Here is a 15,228-nt window from a genome sequence, read left to right as displayed (position 1 = left end):
TTTCACTTGTTGAAGTATATCTTTAGCATCGGAAATCTTATGAAGTTAAATCTCTTTTAATATTTGAATGGTTTTGATTCTAATTGTATCAAAGATTTTTCATAGTAGAACTTAATAATTATCAAATTATGCGGATAATTAAGTTAGAACAATAATAACGTGAGTAGTAATAATCCACTAAAACGTCTTTGAAACTTCGACACTACCCTCTCCAACGTGCGAGAGAGATAAAGGTGTGATGAGACGTGGATGTTTCCTCATTGCCCAATAATGTAGGAGTCACTAAACTAACAATATGTTGATAGTGTGTTTCTCATGCTGCGGAGCTTTAATTATGATACAAGACTAAACAATCAATAAAAAATGGTTGGATAAGATAAGAGTAGAAACTTATTATATTAGGTTCATAAACAATAACAATATTGATATAAAAAAGTGGGCTCAATCTCAATTTACTATTTTAAAATTTTTTGATTTTTAACATTTGATATATGAAGTTTTTTTAATCTCAGAGTGGTACATAAAATTATAATTTTAGGACACTTTCATACACTCGTTAAGGTTGCTATTAAGTTTGCCGTCAACTGATGACGTAGTATCCACGTAAATAATTACAAGACATCACGTGGATATTTAAAATTAATAAAAATATATTAATAAAATAATAAAAACTTAAAAAATAAGAACAACGGACGAGGTTCGATTACAAGAAAAGCGGTAGAAATATTACCGAAACAGTGGCCATCATTTTTTATTAAAAGTAAGCTGAAATAGAGGCAGTCATTTTCTTTTTTTTTTTTTGATAAAAGCGGTAGAAACATTACCTAAACACACTAAAATTTACAACGGACGAGGTTCAATTACAAGAAAAGTCCAAAGGAAAATATGGCCGCCCAAAAGAAAGCTCAAACCAAAAGTTTGAGCCCAAAAACAGCAAAAGAAACAGAAAACCCTAGATTCCCTTCGACCGTTGTCGATGCATCGCCGGAATACATCCGTCCAACAGATGCCAAAAATCCAGCCAAACTTCCACAAAAATGATGGAACGACGACTCCAACAACCTTCACAAAGCACCATAGATGACGGATCATTAGTGAACCAAAGGAATCTGGTGAGAGAACTCATCAGCAACAGAGTCATCGAAGGCAACAGAGCCGTCAAAGACAAATCCATGGGAGGTGGTGGTGTAAACACCCGAGCTGAAGCAAAACGCACTTCCCAATCCGTGAGAGGTGGTCATGTGATCACCTGCACCGGAACTCTACGCACATCCCGAGATAATCACGTCAGAACGCGTTTAAGGTAAGTAGCTACAGATCTGAAATCAAATGGGTTTGAGGAAGGCCAAGGAGGTGGAGGATGGGAAAGATGGTGAAAAGAAATTGGAATTGATGGCATAGGATTTGGAAAATTAAAGCACAAATTGGTGATGATTAGCGGAAAGATTGCTGGGAGAACTAAACCCGAGAGCCACCGATCCAGGGCTTGGCAAGGGCCGGCGGTGTAGGAGATGAAGTCTGAAGAAGGTTTCATCTCAAGAAGGCTCAGCACTCAGACTAAAAAGGCTTCTCACGGGGGTGGAGAGAAAGACTCTCATGGTGGGAGAGAAGGACTATCAGTGGCAGTCATTTTCTTGAGTTGCATATGACAGAGAGAATTCAGAGACAGTACTAAAAGCTGGATCCTCTTATGTTTTGGTGGTGTATGATTTTTAATCTGTTATTAACATCATTATACATGAACGGCACAGAATATGTTGTTCATAATTTTTTTTTGGGTAAAGTACAAAAAATTACCTCAATTATTGGGGTCACGACAGTTTCATACCTCATCTTTTAAAATTGACAATGTTATACCGCATCTTACGAATTTGTGACAATGTCATACCTCCGTCAATTTTTCTGTTAAATACTGACGTGACAAGAGACAGGGACCACTTTCTATTAAAAAATTAATAAAAAATTATTAAAAACTAAAAAAAATATTTAATATTTTTTAAATATTAAAATAATAAATAAAAGTAAAATTAAAAAAAAAAGGGTAAAGTACAAAAAACTACCTCAACTATTGGGGTCACGATAGTTTCATACCTCATCTTTTAAAATTGACAATGTCATACCGCATCTTACGAATTTGTGACAATGTCATACCTCTGTCAATTTTTCTGTTAGTTTTTTTGTTGAGTGCTCACGTGACTTGATTCGGGACATACTTTCTATTAAAAAATTATTAAAAACTAAAAAACAATTATTTAATATTTTTTAAATATTAAAATAATAATAAAAAGCAGAGAAAAAAAAAAAACCATCAGTTCGTCCCTCCCCTCCCCTCCCCCTCCCCCCTCCTCTCTCTTCTCCCCATCTTCATTTTCTTACACCCACCTGCAAACCCAAAAAAATAAAAAAAATAAAAAAATTTTGAAAACCCAACAACGCCCCCCCCTGCGGAAGAACAAGAAGGAGAAGGAGGAGGAAGAGGAGGAAGAAGAAGAAGAAGAGGAAAAAAAGGAGGAAGTAAAAAAAAAACAATTCCCCCTGTCGGCGCGGAAGAAGAAGAAGGGAGAAAGAGAAGGAGGAAGAAGAAGAAGAGGAAGAAAAAATAAAAACTAATTTGAAAACCCATCAACACCCCCTGCAGAAGAAGAAGAAGGAGAAGGAGGAAGAAGAAGAAGAAGAGGAAAAAAAGGAGGAAGGAAATTTTTTTTTTTTTTTAAACCATCAACTCCCCTGCGGAAGAAGAAGAAGAAGAAGAACAAAAGAAGGAAAAAAAAATTGAAAACCCATCAAACCCCAAATCCACCACTTTCATCCATTCTCTACATCATCTTCCGCACCCATCCTCCACCTTCTCTACTCACCCATCTTCCCGCCGACGGGATCTAGGTTTTGTTTTCTTTTTTTTTTTCTGGGTTGCAGGAGGGAGAAGAGTGTAGGTGTGGGGGGAAGACAAATTGGATTTTTTTTTTTTTTTTTTTTTGTTGGGATTTGCAAGTGGGGGAAGAAGATGAAGATGGGGAGAGGAGAGAGGAGGGAGGAGAGGGGAGGGGAGGGACGAAATGAGGGTTTTGTTTTTTTTTTTTTTGCTTTTTATTATTATTTTAATATTTAAAAAAATTAAATAATTGTTTTTTAGTTTTTAATAATTTTTTAAAAGAAAGTAGGTCCCGAATCAAGCCATGTTAGCACTTAACAGAAAAACTAACAGAAAAATTGACTGAGGTATGATATTATCACAAATTCGTAAGATGCGGTATGACATTGTCAATTTTAAAAGATGAGGTATGAAACTGTCGTGACCCCAATAGTTGAGGTAGTTTTTTGTACTTTACCTTTTTTTTTTAATTTTACTTTTATTTATTATTTTAATATTTAAAAAATATTAAATATTTTTTTTAGTTTTTAATAATATTTTATTAATTTATTAATAGAAAATGGTCCCCGTCTCTTGTCACGTCAGCATTTAACAGAAAAACTAATAGAAAAATTGACGGAGGTATGACATTGTCAATTTTAAAAGATGAGGTATGAAACTGTCGTGACCCCAATAGTTGAGGTAGTTTTTTGTACTTTACCCTATTTTTTTTCTTTTGGGTGGTGCTATACACGTAATTATTTTCACCTTATATATATATATACCTTTTAAATTTTGATAGTTTGATCAAATGAATTGAAGAAGATTAAGAAGTAAAAATTAACAAGGATATGTGGGAGGTAAAAAAGAGTATGAATAGCACTACCCTTCTTTTAATACAAGGACAGTATTCAATCGGGATGACTTCAAAAATGGTTCGGCGAAATTACACAATGAGTTAGTAATGTAACAGATCAAACTCGTCATTCATCTGAGTCAAACTTAAAACTTCTTATTTATAAATGTCCCGTTTAATTGTAGTGATGTTAGACTTGTTTGAAAGTACTTATGTAATGACTGAAAACATTTTTGAAGAAATTTCTTTTGAAACCAATTCTTAGCAAAAAAAAGTACGCGAATTCTGAAAAAACATTTGAAGTACTTTCTGCATGCAAAAAACACATAATTGGTGTTTCTTGTATAAAACACTTCAAATGCTTTTAGAATAAAAAAAAAATCGTTCTAAAAATACTTGTAAACTAGCCCACATTTCGCACTATAACCTTAGTAAAAATATAATATAGTGGGTGGGATTTAGACAACCTTCCATTGGCCGATAAACATCGAATATTTGTTTCGCACGTTTTATGTAGCAACTCAATGAAATCACTAATTACAAAGAGTAATATTAGAGAGATTAAATTTGGAGATTAAATTTGTAAATTAAATGATATGTCACCAATAAAGAATAAGTATGTTTATCAACGTTTGAGTAATCAACCAATCATCAACTTCCATGTCCTTTAGTTTTTAAAATTTTGTCTCCAAATTTAATCTTCCTGACATTACCCATTTACAAAATGTTCATCTAACAACAATAATTAAACAAAGTATGAACAACGTGGTTAAGAAAAGGAATAACTGAATATAAAAATCAGTTAGGCCGGTTGGCTTAATCCCTCTACTTCTCATAACTTAGCTCATGTGATTTTTGCCATATATAACCAATTTTGAGAAATCTCAAGCGCTAACATTTCAGTGTATCCGTCCCTTTGCATTTGAGTATTTTCCGAGAGAAAGGTAAAGCTCGTGTGATAGCTTCTTTTTAATTAGAAAAAAAAAAAGAAAAAATGGTCGTTAGCATACAAGCCTCCCACTTCTAAATTTTTCCAAAAAGTCTTTCGTTTTATGTTTTTAGTCCACTATATAATTGAAAATTGTTGCCGAACAAGCTGTTAAGGGAGGAATGGAATTAGGTTGTTTAGGTTTTTATATTCATTGCATGAAGATCGCAGGTGATGAATCCAACTAAATTTAAGACCACCTAAATTGCGAGATAAGTTTCTTGGTTATCCTACTACTTATTTGGAAAGTCAATACACTTACTTTTCCAGACCCTGATTTTTCGGAAACAAAATACAAAAGATCCTACTTTCTATCTGAGAAAATATCTAACCAAAAAAAAAAAATATTGAAAAAAAAAAAAATAGAAACTTGGAGAGGATTATGTGGAGCCAGATTTTTCAGTGTGCCGAAACATGGAGCGGTATGTCACATATTATTACATAATTGGATAGACACTTCACATATGTATTCAATTGAAATTTTGAAGGATTTCAAGGGATTTATAAATCCAAGATTTTGAGGGAGTTTAATTGATTTATATAGATTTAATGTAAAATCTTGGTTCAATTCATTCAAAATCTCAAAAGGGGAGGTCAGAGGTGAGATTTGTGAACGTTTAAAATACACTACGAAATCTATCAAATTCTCTCAAATTTCTCAACTTTTTAAAATTCTTTAAAATAAATTAAATACACTTCTATTGTTATGAACTTCTTTAAAATTCTAACTGAATATACTCGTATTTCTATGGATTTTAATAAACCATCTTAAAATCTTGATTCATTACATGTTGACTTGAATGTCAAATAATCACTTAAAATCATAATTAAATACCCCTAAATTTATTAAAAGAATTAAAATATATGAAAATCTCGTTAAATACACGTCTTAAAAACACTCCTTTTAATTGTATAATAACATTCTTTTAATTGTATAATACATATGATTTACCACTGTCTCGCCTCGTATCGTGAACAAAAAATTTCTCACCCGACACCAGCTCGCACCGCGCTGTAAAAATTCTGAAACTGTCTATATAAGTAACTGAAACCCAAGAGTTCTAACCACAAAACAGAGAAAGACATTTCTAGAGAGAGAAAGAGAGAGTGCTAGAGAGAGAGAGAGGAGGAGGATTAGAAACAGAGAGCTAGAGAGGGAGAATTAGAAACAAGAGAGCTAGAGAGTTACTCAAGCCACCCACCGTTGAATGGCAAACCGTGTAATCCCAGCAGCATCAAAACTCCTGAAAACTATCAGGCCGCTTAACTCCGCCTCCTCCACCACCATCTCTGCCATCTCCCAGCCAATTGGCCACGCCGAAAAGGCACCACACCCCACTACCACCACCACCAACGCCGACAGCGTGACCCTCAGCCTTTCCAGCTTTGATGACGCGGACAAGCTCTTTGCGTCGGTCTCCACGTCGCGGCTGTTGAGGGCGGCGCTGAACCTCCACATGGTGGCGGTGGAGCCGATGGTGGATGTTGGGATGTGGGTCATGCGTTCTAGGCTCATGCAGACTCCGTTGATCAAAGACGTGATCTTGGGGTTGATACGGTCAACGATTTATGACCACTTTTGCGCCGGCGAGGACGCTGTCGCCGCCGGAAAGTCGGTGATGGAGCTGAACGAGGCGGGGCTGAGAGGGATGCTGGTTTACTCTTTGGAGTACGCCGGCGACAACGAGGCTTGTGACAGGAACTTGCAAGGGTTCTTGGACACCGCTGAATCCACCAAATCCCTGCCACCTTCTTCGGTAAGTTGTTTCTTCACATCACCCCACATCAAAGATTCAAGATTTTATCTCTTGACTCTTTCTGTGGTAGTATCAAAATTCTGCTTTTCTTTTCTATTTTTTTCGAATTAAAAATGGTTTTTTTTTGTTGTCATAAAAGTCCATATTTACTAATTACATCACTAATCACGCTTATAATAATAATAACGCACTTTTACTACAAAGACTCTAGAGTTACAAATTCCAAATTTTAACCGTTAGAGCTTAATTTTCATATTTTAAAACAAAATGTGTAACTATTAATACCTCGTAAAAGATCCCTATTTATCATGCATTTTTTACTAATAAAGTTTTGACTGGCATTAGACCAAAAAAAATGGATCTTCTTGTTTTAGGAGATTGTTCGACATGTCACGCGATCAAAGAGTCTGAGTCCATACAGTTGGCATGTCATGCATGTAGGTATGGAGGATTGCGGGTCCTACTTTCTTACTTATACCAGTTGGTTGTTTGCATGCACCATCAAGTTGATTGTTGGCATGCACCTAGGCCTAGGGCTGTTTACATTTGACTTGGCTTCGTAGTTGCTGGCTGCCGATTTCCTGTCTACGGACAAATTTTCCAATTGAGTTCTGATTCTGACTGTGACTTATCAAAAAAGCACTTTCAAACAAAGCAGATTCTTGATGTGATTTGTTTCTCTTCACCACTTCCATATGAAGTTTATATGTGATGGTAACTGAAAGTGATGTTTTTGGCTTGTAACAGGTGAGCTTTATCATTGTGAAAATCACTGCAATTTGCCCTACGAACCTGCTTAAGCGAGCGAGTGACTTGCTGAGATGGCAACATCAAGATCCTTCTTTCAATCTTCCATGGAAGCGCGATACGTTTCCCATTTTCTCCCAATCGAGCCCTCTCTACCATACGCTCGAAAAGCCGGAGCCTTTGACTCCGGAAGAAGAGCGCGATCTCGAGTTAGTCCACCAGAGACTACTAAAACTGTCCCAAAAGTGCGCAGAAGCCAATGTGCCTCTATCCGTCGATGCCGAGTACACTTCAATTCAACCAGCCATCGATTACTTGACCTACTCCTCTGCAATCATCTACAACAAAGATGATCACCCGATTGTTTATGGGACGCTTCAAGCTTACTTGAAAGATGCAAAGGAAAGATTGTTGCTGGCAACAAAGGCAGCAGATAAGATGGGTGTTCCAATGGGGTTCAAAGTGGTGAGGGGTGCTTATATGTCAAGTGAAGGAAAATTAGCTTCTTCCTTGGGCTGTAAGTCTCCTATCCACGATTGCATTGAGGATACGCACGCATGTTACAATGATTGTGCTTCGTTCATGCTCGAAAGGATTGCCAATGGCTCTGACGCAGTGGTTCTTGCAACCCATAATATGGAATCAGGTAAATAAATCACACACTTGAAAGCTTAAACTTGCAGAAAAACCAACTGCATTGTTACGAGTTTTGCATCGGTATGTCTCACGTACAATTATTAATGCAAATGTAGGGAGACTGGCAATGGCAAAAGCACATGAAATCGGGGTCGGGAAGGTGCACCAGAAGCTCGAATTTGCACAGCTGTACGGAATGGCAGAATCGCTTTCCTTCGGCCTGAAAAATTCAGGGTTTCAAGTGAGCAAGTACATGCCATTCGGACCGATACAGTTGGTGCTGCCTTACCTGTTAAGGAGGGCTGAAGAGAACAGGGGACTCTTATCTGCTTCATCTCATGACAGAAAACTCACAAGGTAAATTCAAAATCGGATAAAAATTGATACATTCGCAGTGTAAAAGGTCAGTTTTATTCTAACGCAGTCTGAACTCTTCGTTTGGATACAGGAAGGAGCTGATGAGGAGACTTGAAGCAGCAATCATCTAACGCTAAAGTAACGTCTTTGTGCAACAGCAAGCTTGGTGATCCGTCACCAATCTTGTAAATAGGATGATCTGTAACACTGGTGGATTAAGTTAGTTGAATTAAAATGTGCATATAGGAATTAGGAAGTTTGGTTTCTATCTTCCTCGTTACATTAGGTTGTTTTACTGGGGAACAGATCCATCTTTGCTTCCTAGGTCTACTTCCATGGCAACCCACCGCAAACGCCGCCGCCCTATCGACTGTGTTTCAAATCGTGTTGCTTCCTTCAGCAGAAGGAATATGAATAAAATGTTAATGTTGCTTCAAAATTTCTCAAATGTGTGGATGATGTTTGAATGACTAGGAGTAACTAAAGAGGAACTTGGGTAAGGCTGCCCTCTCTCACACGGGTGGGATCGGCATCCCATGATTTTGTGAAGGTAATCCGAAGGGAAAGGTCACATGATCAAACAGTCTAACCCGAAATTTCCTTAAATGTACAAATATAAAAGCACATCCTTGACTCGAATTTCCCAATACTTGCGACCAAAGACACTTAGGAGTGGCTTGCAGTGGTTATCAACATCTTTTCTCAGATCAACATGTGTAATGGATGGGCGGTGGGGTCTCAAGTTTCCAAACCATAAAATATTCCCTTTAATTTAATTCTTATTGTTGTCAATAATTATAATCTTGTAGATATCATAAATACAAGGGCAAGCCTTGACGCAACATAAATATTACTTTTTTATGACCAAAAGGTCACAATTCGAGTCGTGGAAATAGCTTCTTTGCAAAGCAAAGATAAGGCTGCGTACAATAGACGTTCCTCCCTGACTCTTGCAAAGCGGAAAGCCTTGTTGGCTTGGATCGCCCTTTCAATATCATAAATACAATGGAAAGATACAGCAATGTGCTTCAACCAATATTATCCAAAAATGAAAACCTAATGCATCTAACCTGGAAAAACAGTTCATGTGTATGTTCATGGTATGCTTTGCAATATCTTGACATCGAATCTACTCGATACCCGATTGCATCTTCGTAGTTCCCTCAGGTTCGAAATTCTCATGACATTGCAAATACGACCTATCTGATCGGCTGCCCACTTCTTAGCAGTCGTTCCTCATATAGCACCGGACCTGCTTTCTCATATAGTGTCGGACTTGCATCAGAGAAGCCTCGTGTAGAATCGGCCTTCTGGGAAAAGGTCATGGTATCACTACCAAACAGAAACAAACAAGAAGCAAAAGTGAGTTGAAACGCATGAGAGAATCCAAGAGAATCTTAAAAAGACTAAATGGCAAATCTACAGGCCTAATCATGGTTTAGGTTGCTGACAAGATTTAGCATGATACATCCCATTTGGAAAATGACATCCCACCAAAAGTGAACCAACCATTTTTCATGGACAAGATTTACACACACACACATACATCAATACATTTCTAGTCTTACTGTATTTGATATCGGTCTGTTTAAAAGTGCTTTTAGAATGACTTAAAGTGCTGCAATCCAACAATTTAACTTCGTAAAAGGAAAATGGAGAAAAGGAACAGAAGATGTAAACTAGAAAAAAACAAGACAACTCAGCTCAGGTTTAAAAGTGCTTCCGATGATGATAACAAATATAAATCAAAATTGCTGACTTTGTAAAAAAGTTGTATTGTATCATATCACTACCGCTAGAACGTATGTACATACTCAGCTCAGAGTTTGATATCCTAGTGGCCCTTGCACTCCATCTTGTCTTGTGTTCTTTCCCATCAGAGAAGGCATCCATGGGAACATTTTCCCGAGCTCCTTGCTTATTGTACTTGGCCTAAGTTGCTTATCATTAATTCCAAACTTTGCTCTTTCAATTGCTTCCATTACATCTTCCCTGGCCACAGTTTCACCACCTGCAACAGACCATAGATTAATATGAAGTTGAGATCCATGTACAATTTCAGATTGCAAAAACCGAGTGATATTTGGATGTACTATATACCCTACCCCTACGAGCAGCAAGTAAAGCAGCTTCATTGATGATGTTTGCAAGATCAGCACCTACAAAACCTGGTGTCAGTGAAGCAATGAGATCACAAATAAGATTAGTGTCTTCCTCCAAAGGAACTCCTCTCAAATGTACAGCCAATATCTTTCTCCTTCCTTCTTCATCTGGTTCTCCTACAACTATTTTTCTTGAGAAGCGGCCTGGCCTACAAAGGGCAGAATCCAATACTTCAGGCCTGTTTGTTGCAGCAACAACAATCACCTTCGAGTCTGACTCAAATCCATCCATTTCCGTCAGCAACTACAAGAACAGAAACATTTTTTTGATGAAAAACATTAACTTAATTGATATTAAAATAAATTTCAAACATACATTACAGATGACAAGATGTCACCTGAAATTCAAATCCAAGGTCTACCAATACAATAATGTGGTTAATACTTAATACTGCCTTTACTATTGTACATAACAGCAGGGATCGAAATTCGAAACAATAAGCTAAGTTAACGTGTTGATACTTGATAGCTATTTAGACTTGAAAATTGAAAACAAAACTAAGGACATTAAAGGAAATACTCAACGTTCCAAGATTGAAGGTGAAAGTATAAGCTAATCGCACAGTAATAAGCAAGAAAAGTTGGCAAGATTTTAAGGGGGATCAATATGATTTTATCATCAAACGAAATCAAACAGAAGAGAACCAGAGTCTTCCTATATACAGTGGTTTGACAATTATCAAAAAGTTTGGAAATACAAACAATGACCCACAGATCAAATTATACTAACAATTACAGAAGACATTCAGAATGTGACCGCTAAAATTTGATACGGATGGATGCAAGAAATGCAGGATTGAAGCCATAATTGGACCTTATATTACCTGATTCAATGTTTGGTCACGCTCATCATTGAAACTTCTGCCACGTTTCGTTCCAACTGCATCAAGCTCATCAATGAATATAATTGAAGGTGAATGCTTCCTTGCCATATTAAAAAGATCTCTAATGCGAGCTGCCCCTCTTCCAACAAACATCTCCACAAATTCACTGGCAGAAACACTGAAAAATGGTACACCTGCTTCTCCAGCCACTGCACGGGCAAGTAATGTTTTCCCTGTTCCTGGAGGACCCACCAGCAATACACCTCTGGGTAACTTTGCTCCTAGTTTGTTGTAGTTAATAGCTCCTTGCAAGCATAAAACTATCTACAAACGAGAAAGATGTCACGAAAATAAAGCAAGAGAATTGTATAAATAATTAAACAGTGAGAATATATTTCAGTGCCTTTGTTAGTAATCACGTATACAAACAGGTAGTAAAATTTGCTATGGTAACAAAATCATAGTTTTGAGAGGCAATAATAGACTTTAGAAGGACATACAACTTAAGGAGATTCCATTATACAAGGCGTATGTTGTTCACTTGCTTGTCTAACACCTCTAAATAAAACGAGAAGTATCCACAGGATTATATCTCAATAAAAATATGCACCCTGAAAGGCTCATCGCCATGTGCAATAGGGCTTGTTGCAAGCCATGAGATACCTTCCCAGCACTGTTTTGGATACAAATATAGACTCATGATGTGTACTTATATATATATATATATATATATATATATATATATATATATATATATATATATATATATATATATATATATATATGTAGAAGTTTGGTTTCAAACCCCGGTTCGAACAAGAGAAGTACGCCATGTTAATGTGCCTTGGATGATCCACATCTCAGGGTCAGGCGTTGATGGGCACATTGAACTATCCATGTGGCTGAGAGCCCTCACAGCCCAAGCACAACAACGCAATTATCAGGGGCGCGCTCTACCACTGAGCTAATAGCCCGCTATGCCAAAAGTGAGAGAAACCCCATCCCTCTCTTTCATTTTTTACGCCCCCACATCACCACACGGGAGGGACATGTGGATGTAAAAAAGGGGATCCTATCAACTTGTTCCAACCTAGGATAATAAGCTCATGAGCTTAGTCTTACTTAACCGCCGAGAAACGAAAGAAGACTTCCATCTCCAAGTTTAACTCAGACGTAGCTCGCTTCTTTTTGGGTGTGCAGCAGTGTTAAACCAAAATACCCAACAAGCATAAGCTCTCCCTGAAAAGGAGGTGATCCAGCCACACCTTCCAGTACTTATATATATATATATATATATATATTTTTTTTTTAATTGTTCAAGACTTTGGTGTTTCAAGCTCGTGGAGATCAGAACACTCCAACAACAAGCAAAAGAGGCATTTTTTGGCGTTCTTCTAAGAACTGATAAATATGTCTTCGTAGTGTTTCTAACTTGTATCAGCAAGCATTTAAGCCAAAAGCTTCCCTGCTTTCACGGAGTACATAATGGTAGCAAGCAGAGTGAAGGATATCCACAGTTCCATGTTAAGAAAGTACCACATTATCAACTCTATAATCAAGTTAGCAATGAAACAAAGTATCGACATACAGAAATAAAGAAAAGTATGCAAAATATCTAATGCATTCAAGAGAAAAGATGTGTACCTCCATAAGCTCCAATTTTGCAGCATCAACTCCCTCAACATCCTCAAATCCAACCAACTGCTTATCAGGTCGCTGCTTTCTAGCTGGGCTATTAGCAGCTGAAAGTTGACGATAAAGAAGCCACATCAATGGCATCAAAGGAATCCACAGAGATATTATGGTTATCAAAGTAGTCCTCATTGACATCAAAACTGATTGAGGAGCCGAGCTATATGTAATTCCTTTCTCTCTCATCAAACTAAGTAAAAATTTCTCATCATGATCTACTTTTCTAGTCAAATACTGCCAGTCAGGGGTTGAAGCTCGAGTCGCTGATAAATTTCTCAATACATTCGTCTTCAGTGCTTGACTAGATCGAGAACTATCATCACTTATAACTTTATCGGCCACATTCTCACTTTGAACGCTTGGTAATTCTCCTTCAGACAATTGAGTATCCCCATCAATGCAAGAGTTTGTGTTATAATATATTCGACGAGACCCCTCTTCAAGTAAAACTTTCGTAACAGACTCATTTCTCAGGCTTGTTACCAATTCTGAATATGGAACCATTTTTGGAGAGGGCACAGCTGTTAACTTCAGAAACAGATAGGTCAGCCCCAATATTACAGAAACCAAAGAAACAAGAGCCACTCGTCTTATGTTCTTTCGCAAGAAGGTCCGAATACCATTCAACACTGACTGAATTGTAACTCTTTTCACTCTCATAGCCAACCACCGCAACCTCGGGCGTAATCTCAAAGAAAATCGCCTCCTCAAAGATCTCAACTTAGTGTCTCCTTTCTTCCCCAAATGGATCTGCTTATTCGCGCTATTCGCATTTGTCAACGGCTCAATTTTATTGTAACAACACAACCCATGTCTAGAATTGCAACAATTATTCAATCCCTCTAACCAAACTCCATTGTTTCCATTCATCAGTCGCCTAAGCTCATTGTTCCAAAACAACCCATGTTGAAAGTTTCGAAATTTATGAAACCCCGCCGACCGAAAACCAAATGAACTACAGTAAAAATCTCTATACCTCGCCAAAGACTTGGACTTTCCGCCATTAAATTCCAATTTGTTTGGGAAAGATAAGAACCCAGTATTGGAAACTACAGAAAAACAAGAAGCCATGCTTTTCCTACAACAACACTTACTCTACTGAAACATCAGAGCAAAACCCACTAACTGAATAATCACCATTGCAAGATTAACACAGAAAAAATCATAATTTTGTGTAATTTGGCAAGAAAAACGGACAAAATTCTGAAAAATAAACCTGTCAGAGGTGTTTGTTTTGGTACTCAAATTCTTCAGAGCTGGGGAATTTTGGTTGAGCAGGAAGAGCGTTTGCTAGTGATTTTTGGAAGATGGGAGATGAAAGTGAGAGTCTTTGTGGATTGGGTCCATGAATGAGGGGGGGGAATACAAGAAGGAAGAAAACAGTTTGCTATGAACTGAAAGAAATTCTCTCCAAGGTTTTTGCTAACAGATATTTTTACATGGTAAGCTCTGATTGGTTCCACTGTTTCTCTATCATGGGTATGGCTGCACAGGATTATGATTTTGTTTGACTACATTGGACCTGTATTGCCGGTATTTTACTTTGTTTAATTAGTTTTCTCAAAATATTGGATTTCACAAATAAAAATATGTGCGGAACATGGATTTAATGATCAAGTTAATTGAGGAGTCGACTAAAATAAAGTTAAAACAAGACCAATTCTAGGGGCACAAATTACATGAACAAACGTGAGAATTAATTTTAATAGGGCTAAAATCACTTATCGAGAAAACGTTAATAAATTAACGTTAGAATTAATCCTAGGGGTACAAATAATGTTAATAAATTTCCCCTTCTTTTCTTGTGCGCATATTTATCTTTGATTTAAAATTAATTTTAATAGGTCTAAAATCGCTTATCGGGAAAAGAAAAAAAAAACTTTTTCTCGCAAATCACTACCAAATTAGGTGCATTGCCAAAAAACAACGGAAGAGAAATGTTAAATACACTTTCTCAAAACGAGGTTCTCTGCAAATCTTTTATCACTTCATACTTTAACGTTAATTGTAAGATCTCACATCACCCAGGGAAGTCTAATGGTGGTGGAAATCGATGAAATTCATTTCAGATATGATGGATTTCGCCACCATGCACCGTGCACCCATTGTAAGATCCCACATCGCCTAGGAGAGTGATCCTTATATGTATATTCTCATCTCTACCTAGCACGAGCCCTTTTGGAAGCTCACTGGCTTCGGATTCCATCAGAACTCTGAAGTTAAGCGAGTAGCGCACGAGAGCATTTCCATTATGGGTGATCCACTAGGAAGTTCTTGTGTGAGTTCCCAAAAACAAAACCGTGAGGGTGTGGTAGGGGCTCAAAGCAGACAATGTCGTGCTACGGTGGAGTCGAGCCT

At 37.3% G+C, this 15,228-nt stretch overlaps 2 protein-coding genes across 5 annotated transcripts; one reads left to right on the top strand and one right to left on the bottom strand.

The window, feature by feature from the left end:
- Positions 1-5,730: 5,730 nt before the first annotated feature.
- Positions 5,731-8,631, top strand: LOC137739851 (proline dehydrogenase 1, mitochondrial-like). The gene is made up of 4 exons (XM_068479574.2): positions 5,731-6,452; positions 7,200-7,845; positions 7,952-8,192; positions 8,284-8,631. Exons 1-4 carry the CDS (start codon positions 5,904-5,906, stop codon positions 8,321-8,323), a joined length of 1,476 nt encoding a protein of 491 aa, XP_068335675.2. The 5' UTR covers positions 5,731-5,903; the 3' UTR covers positions 8,324-8,631.
- Positions 8,632-9,002: 371 nt separating this feature from the next.
- LOC137739850 (putative inactive ATP-dependent zinc metalloprotease FTSHI 3, chloroplastic) lies at positions 9,003-14,314 on the bottom strand. 4 transcript variants are annotated; one of them, XM_068479573.2, is made up of 6 exons: positions 14,087-14,225; positions 12,823-13,995; positions 11,179-11,502; positions 10,298-10,598; positions 10,007-10,203; positions 9,003-9,524 (listed from the first exon to the last, which is right to left on the bottom strand). In XM_068479573.2, exons 2-5 carry the CDS (start codon positions 13,939-13,941, stop codon positions 10,007-10,009), a joined length of 1,941 nt encoding a protein of 646 aa, XP_068335674.2. In that variant the 5' UTR covers positions 13,942-13,995; positions 14,087-14,225; the 3' UTR covers positions 9,003-9,524. The 4 variants fall into 4 exon arrangements, 3 of the variants coding, with proteins under 3 accessions (XP_068335674.2, XP_068335673.2, XP_088556070.1); XM_068479572.2 differs by having other exon boundaries at positions 12,823-14,282; XM_088699944.1 differs by having other exon boundaries at positions 9,986-10,203; positions 12,823-14,261.
- Positions 14,315-15,228: the final 914 nt, after the last annotated feature.

Source organism: Pyrus communis, chromosome 9 (genome assembly GCF_041283825.1).
Source record: "Pyrus communis isolate YQ-2024b chromosome 9, ASM4128382v1, whole genome shotgun sequence".
NCBI classification, from domain to species: Eukaryota; Viridiplantae; Streptophyta; class Magnoliopsida; order Rosales; family Rosaceae; genus Pyrus; species Pyrus communis.
The sequence above is the reverse complement of the archived record's forward strand: the minus strand, read 5'-3'. Positions and strand labels throughout refer to the sequence as shown.

What these genes read in the sequence shown, in the direction of transcription:
- LOC137739850 (XM_068479572.2), bottom strand. Translation starts at nt 13,941, where the DNA reads ATGGCTTCTTGTTTTTCTGTAGTTTCCAATACTGGGTTCTTATCTTTC. An exon ending in CAAAATTGGAGCTTATGGAG is followed by an intron (nt 11,503 to 12,822) that starts GTACACATCTTT and finishes TCTCGTTTGTAG; the next exon opens with ATAGTTTTATGCTTGCAAGG. An exon ending in TTTACTTGCTGCTCGTAGGG is followed by an intron (nt 10,204 to 10,297) that starts GTAGGGTATATA and finishes GGTCTGTTGCAG; the next exon opens with GTGGTGAAACTGTGGCCAGG.
- LOC137739851 (XM_068479574.2), top strand. Translation starts at nt 5,904, where the DNA reads ATGGCAAACCGTGTAATCCCAGCAGCATCAAAACTCCTGAAAACTATC. An exon ending in AACCCATAATATGGAATCAG is followed by an intron (nt 7,846 to 7,951) that starts GTAAATAAATCA and finishes ATGCAAATGTAG; the next exon opens with GGAGACTGGCAATGGCAAAA. An exon ending in CATGACAGAAAACTCACAAG is followed by an intron (nt 8,193 to 8,283) that starts GTAAATTCAAAA and finishes GTTTGGATACAG; the next exon opens with GAAGGAGCTGATGAGGAGAC.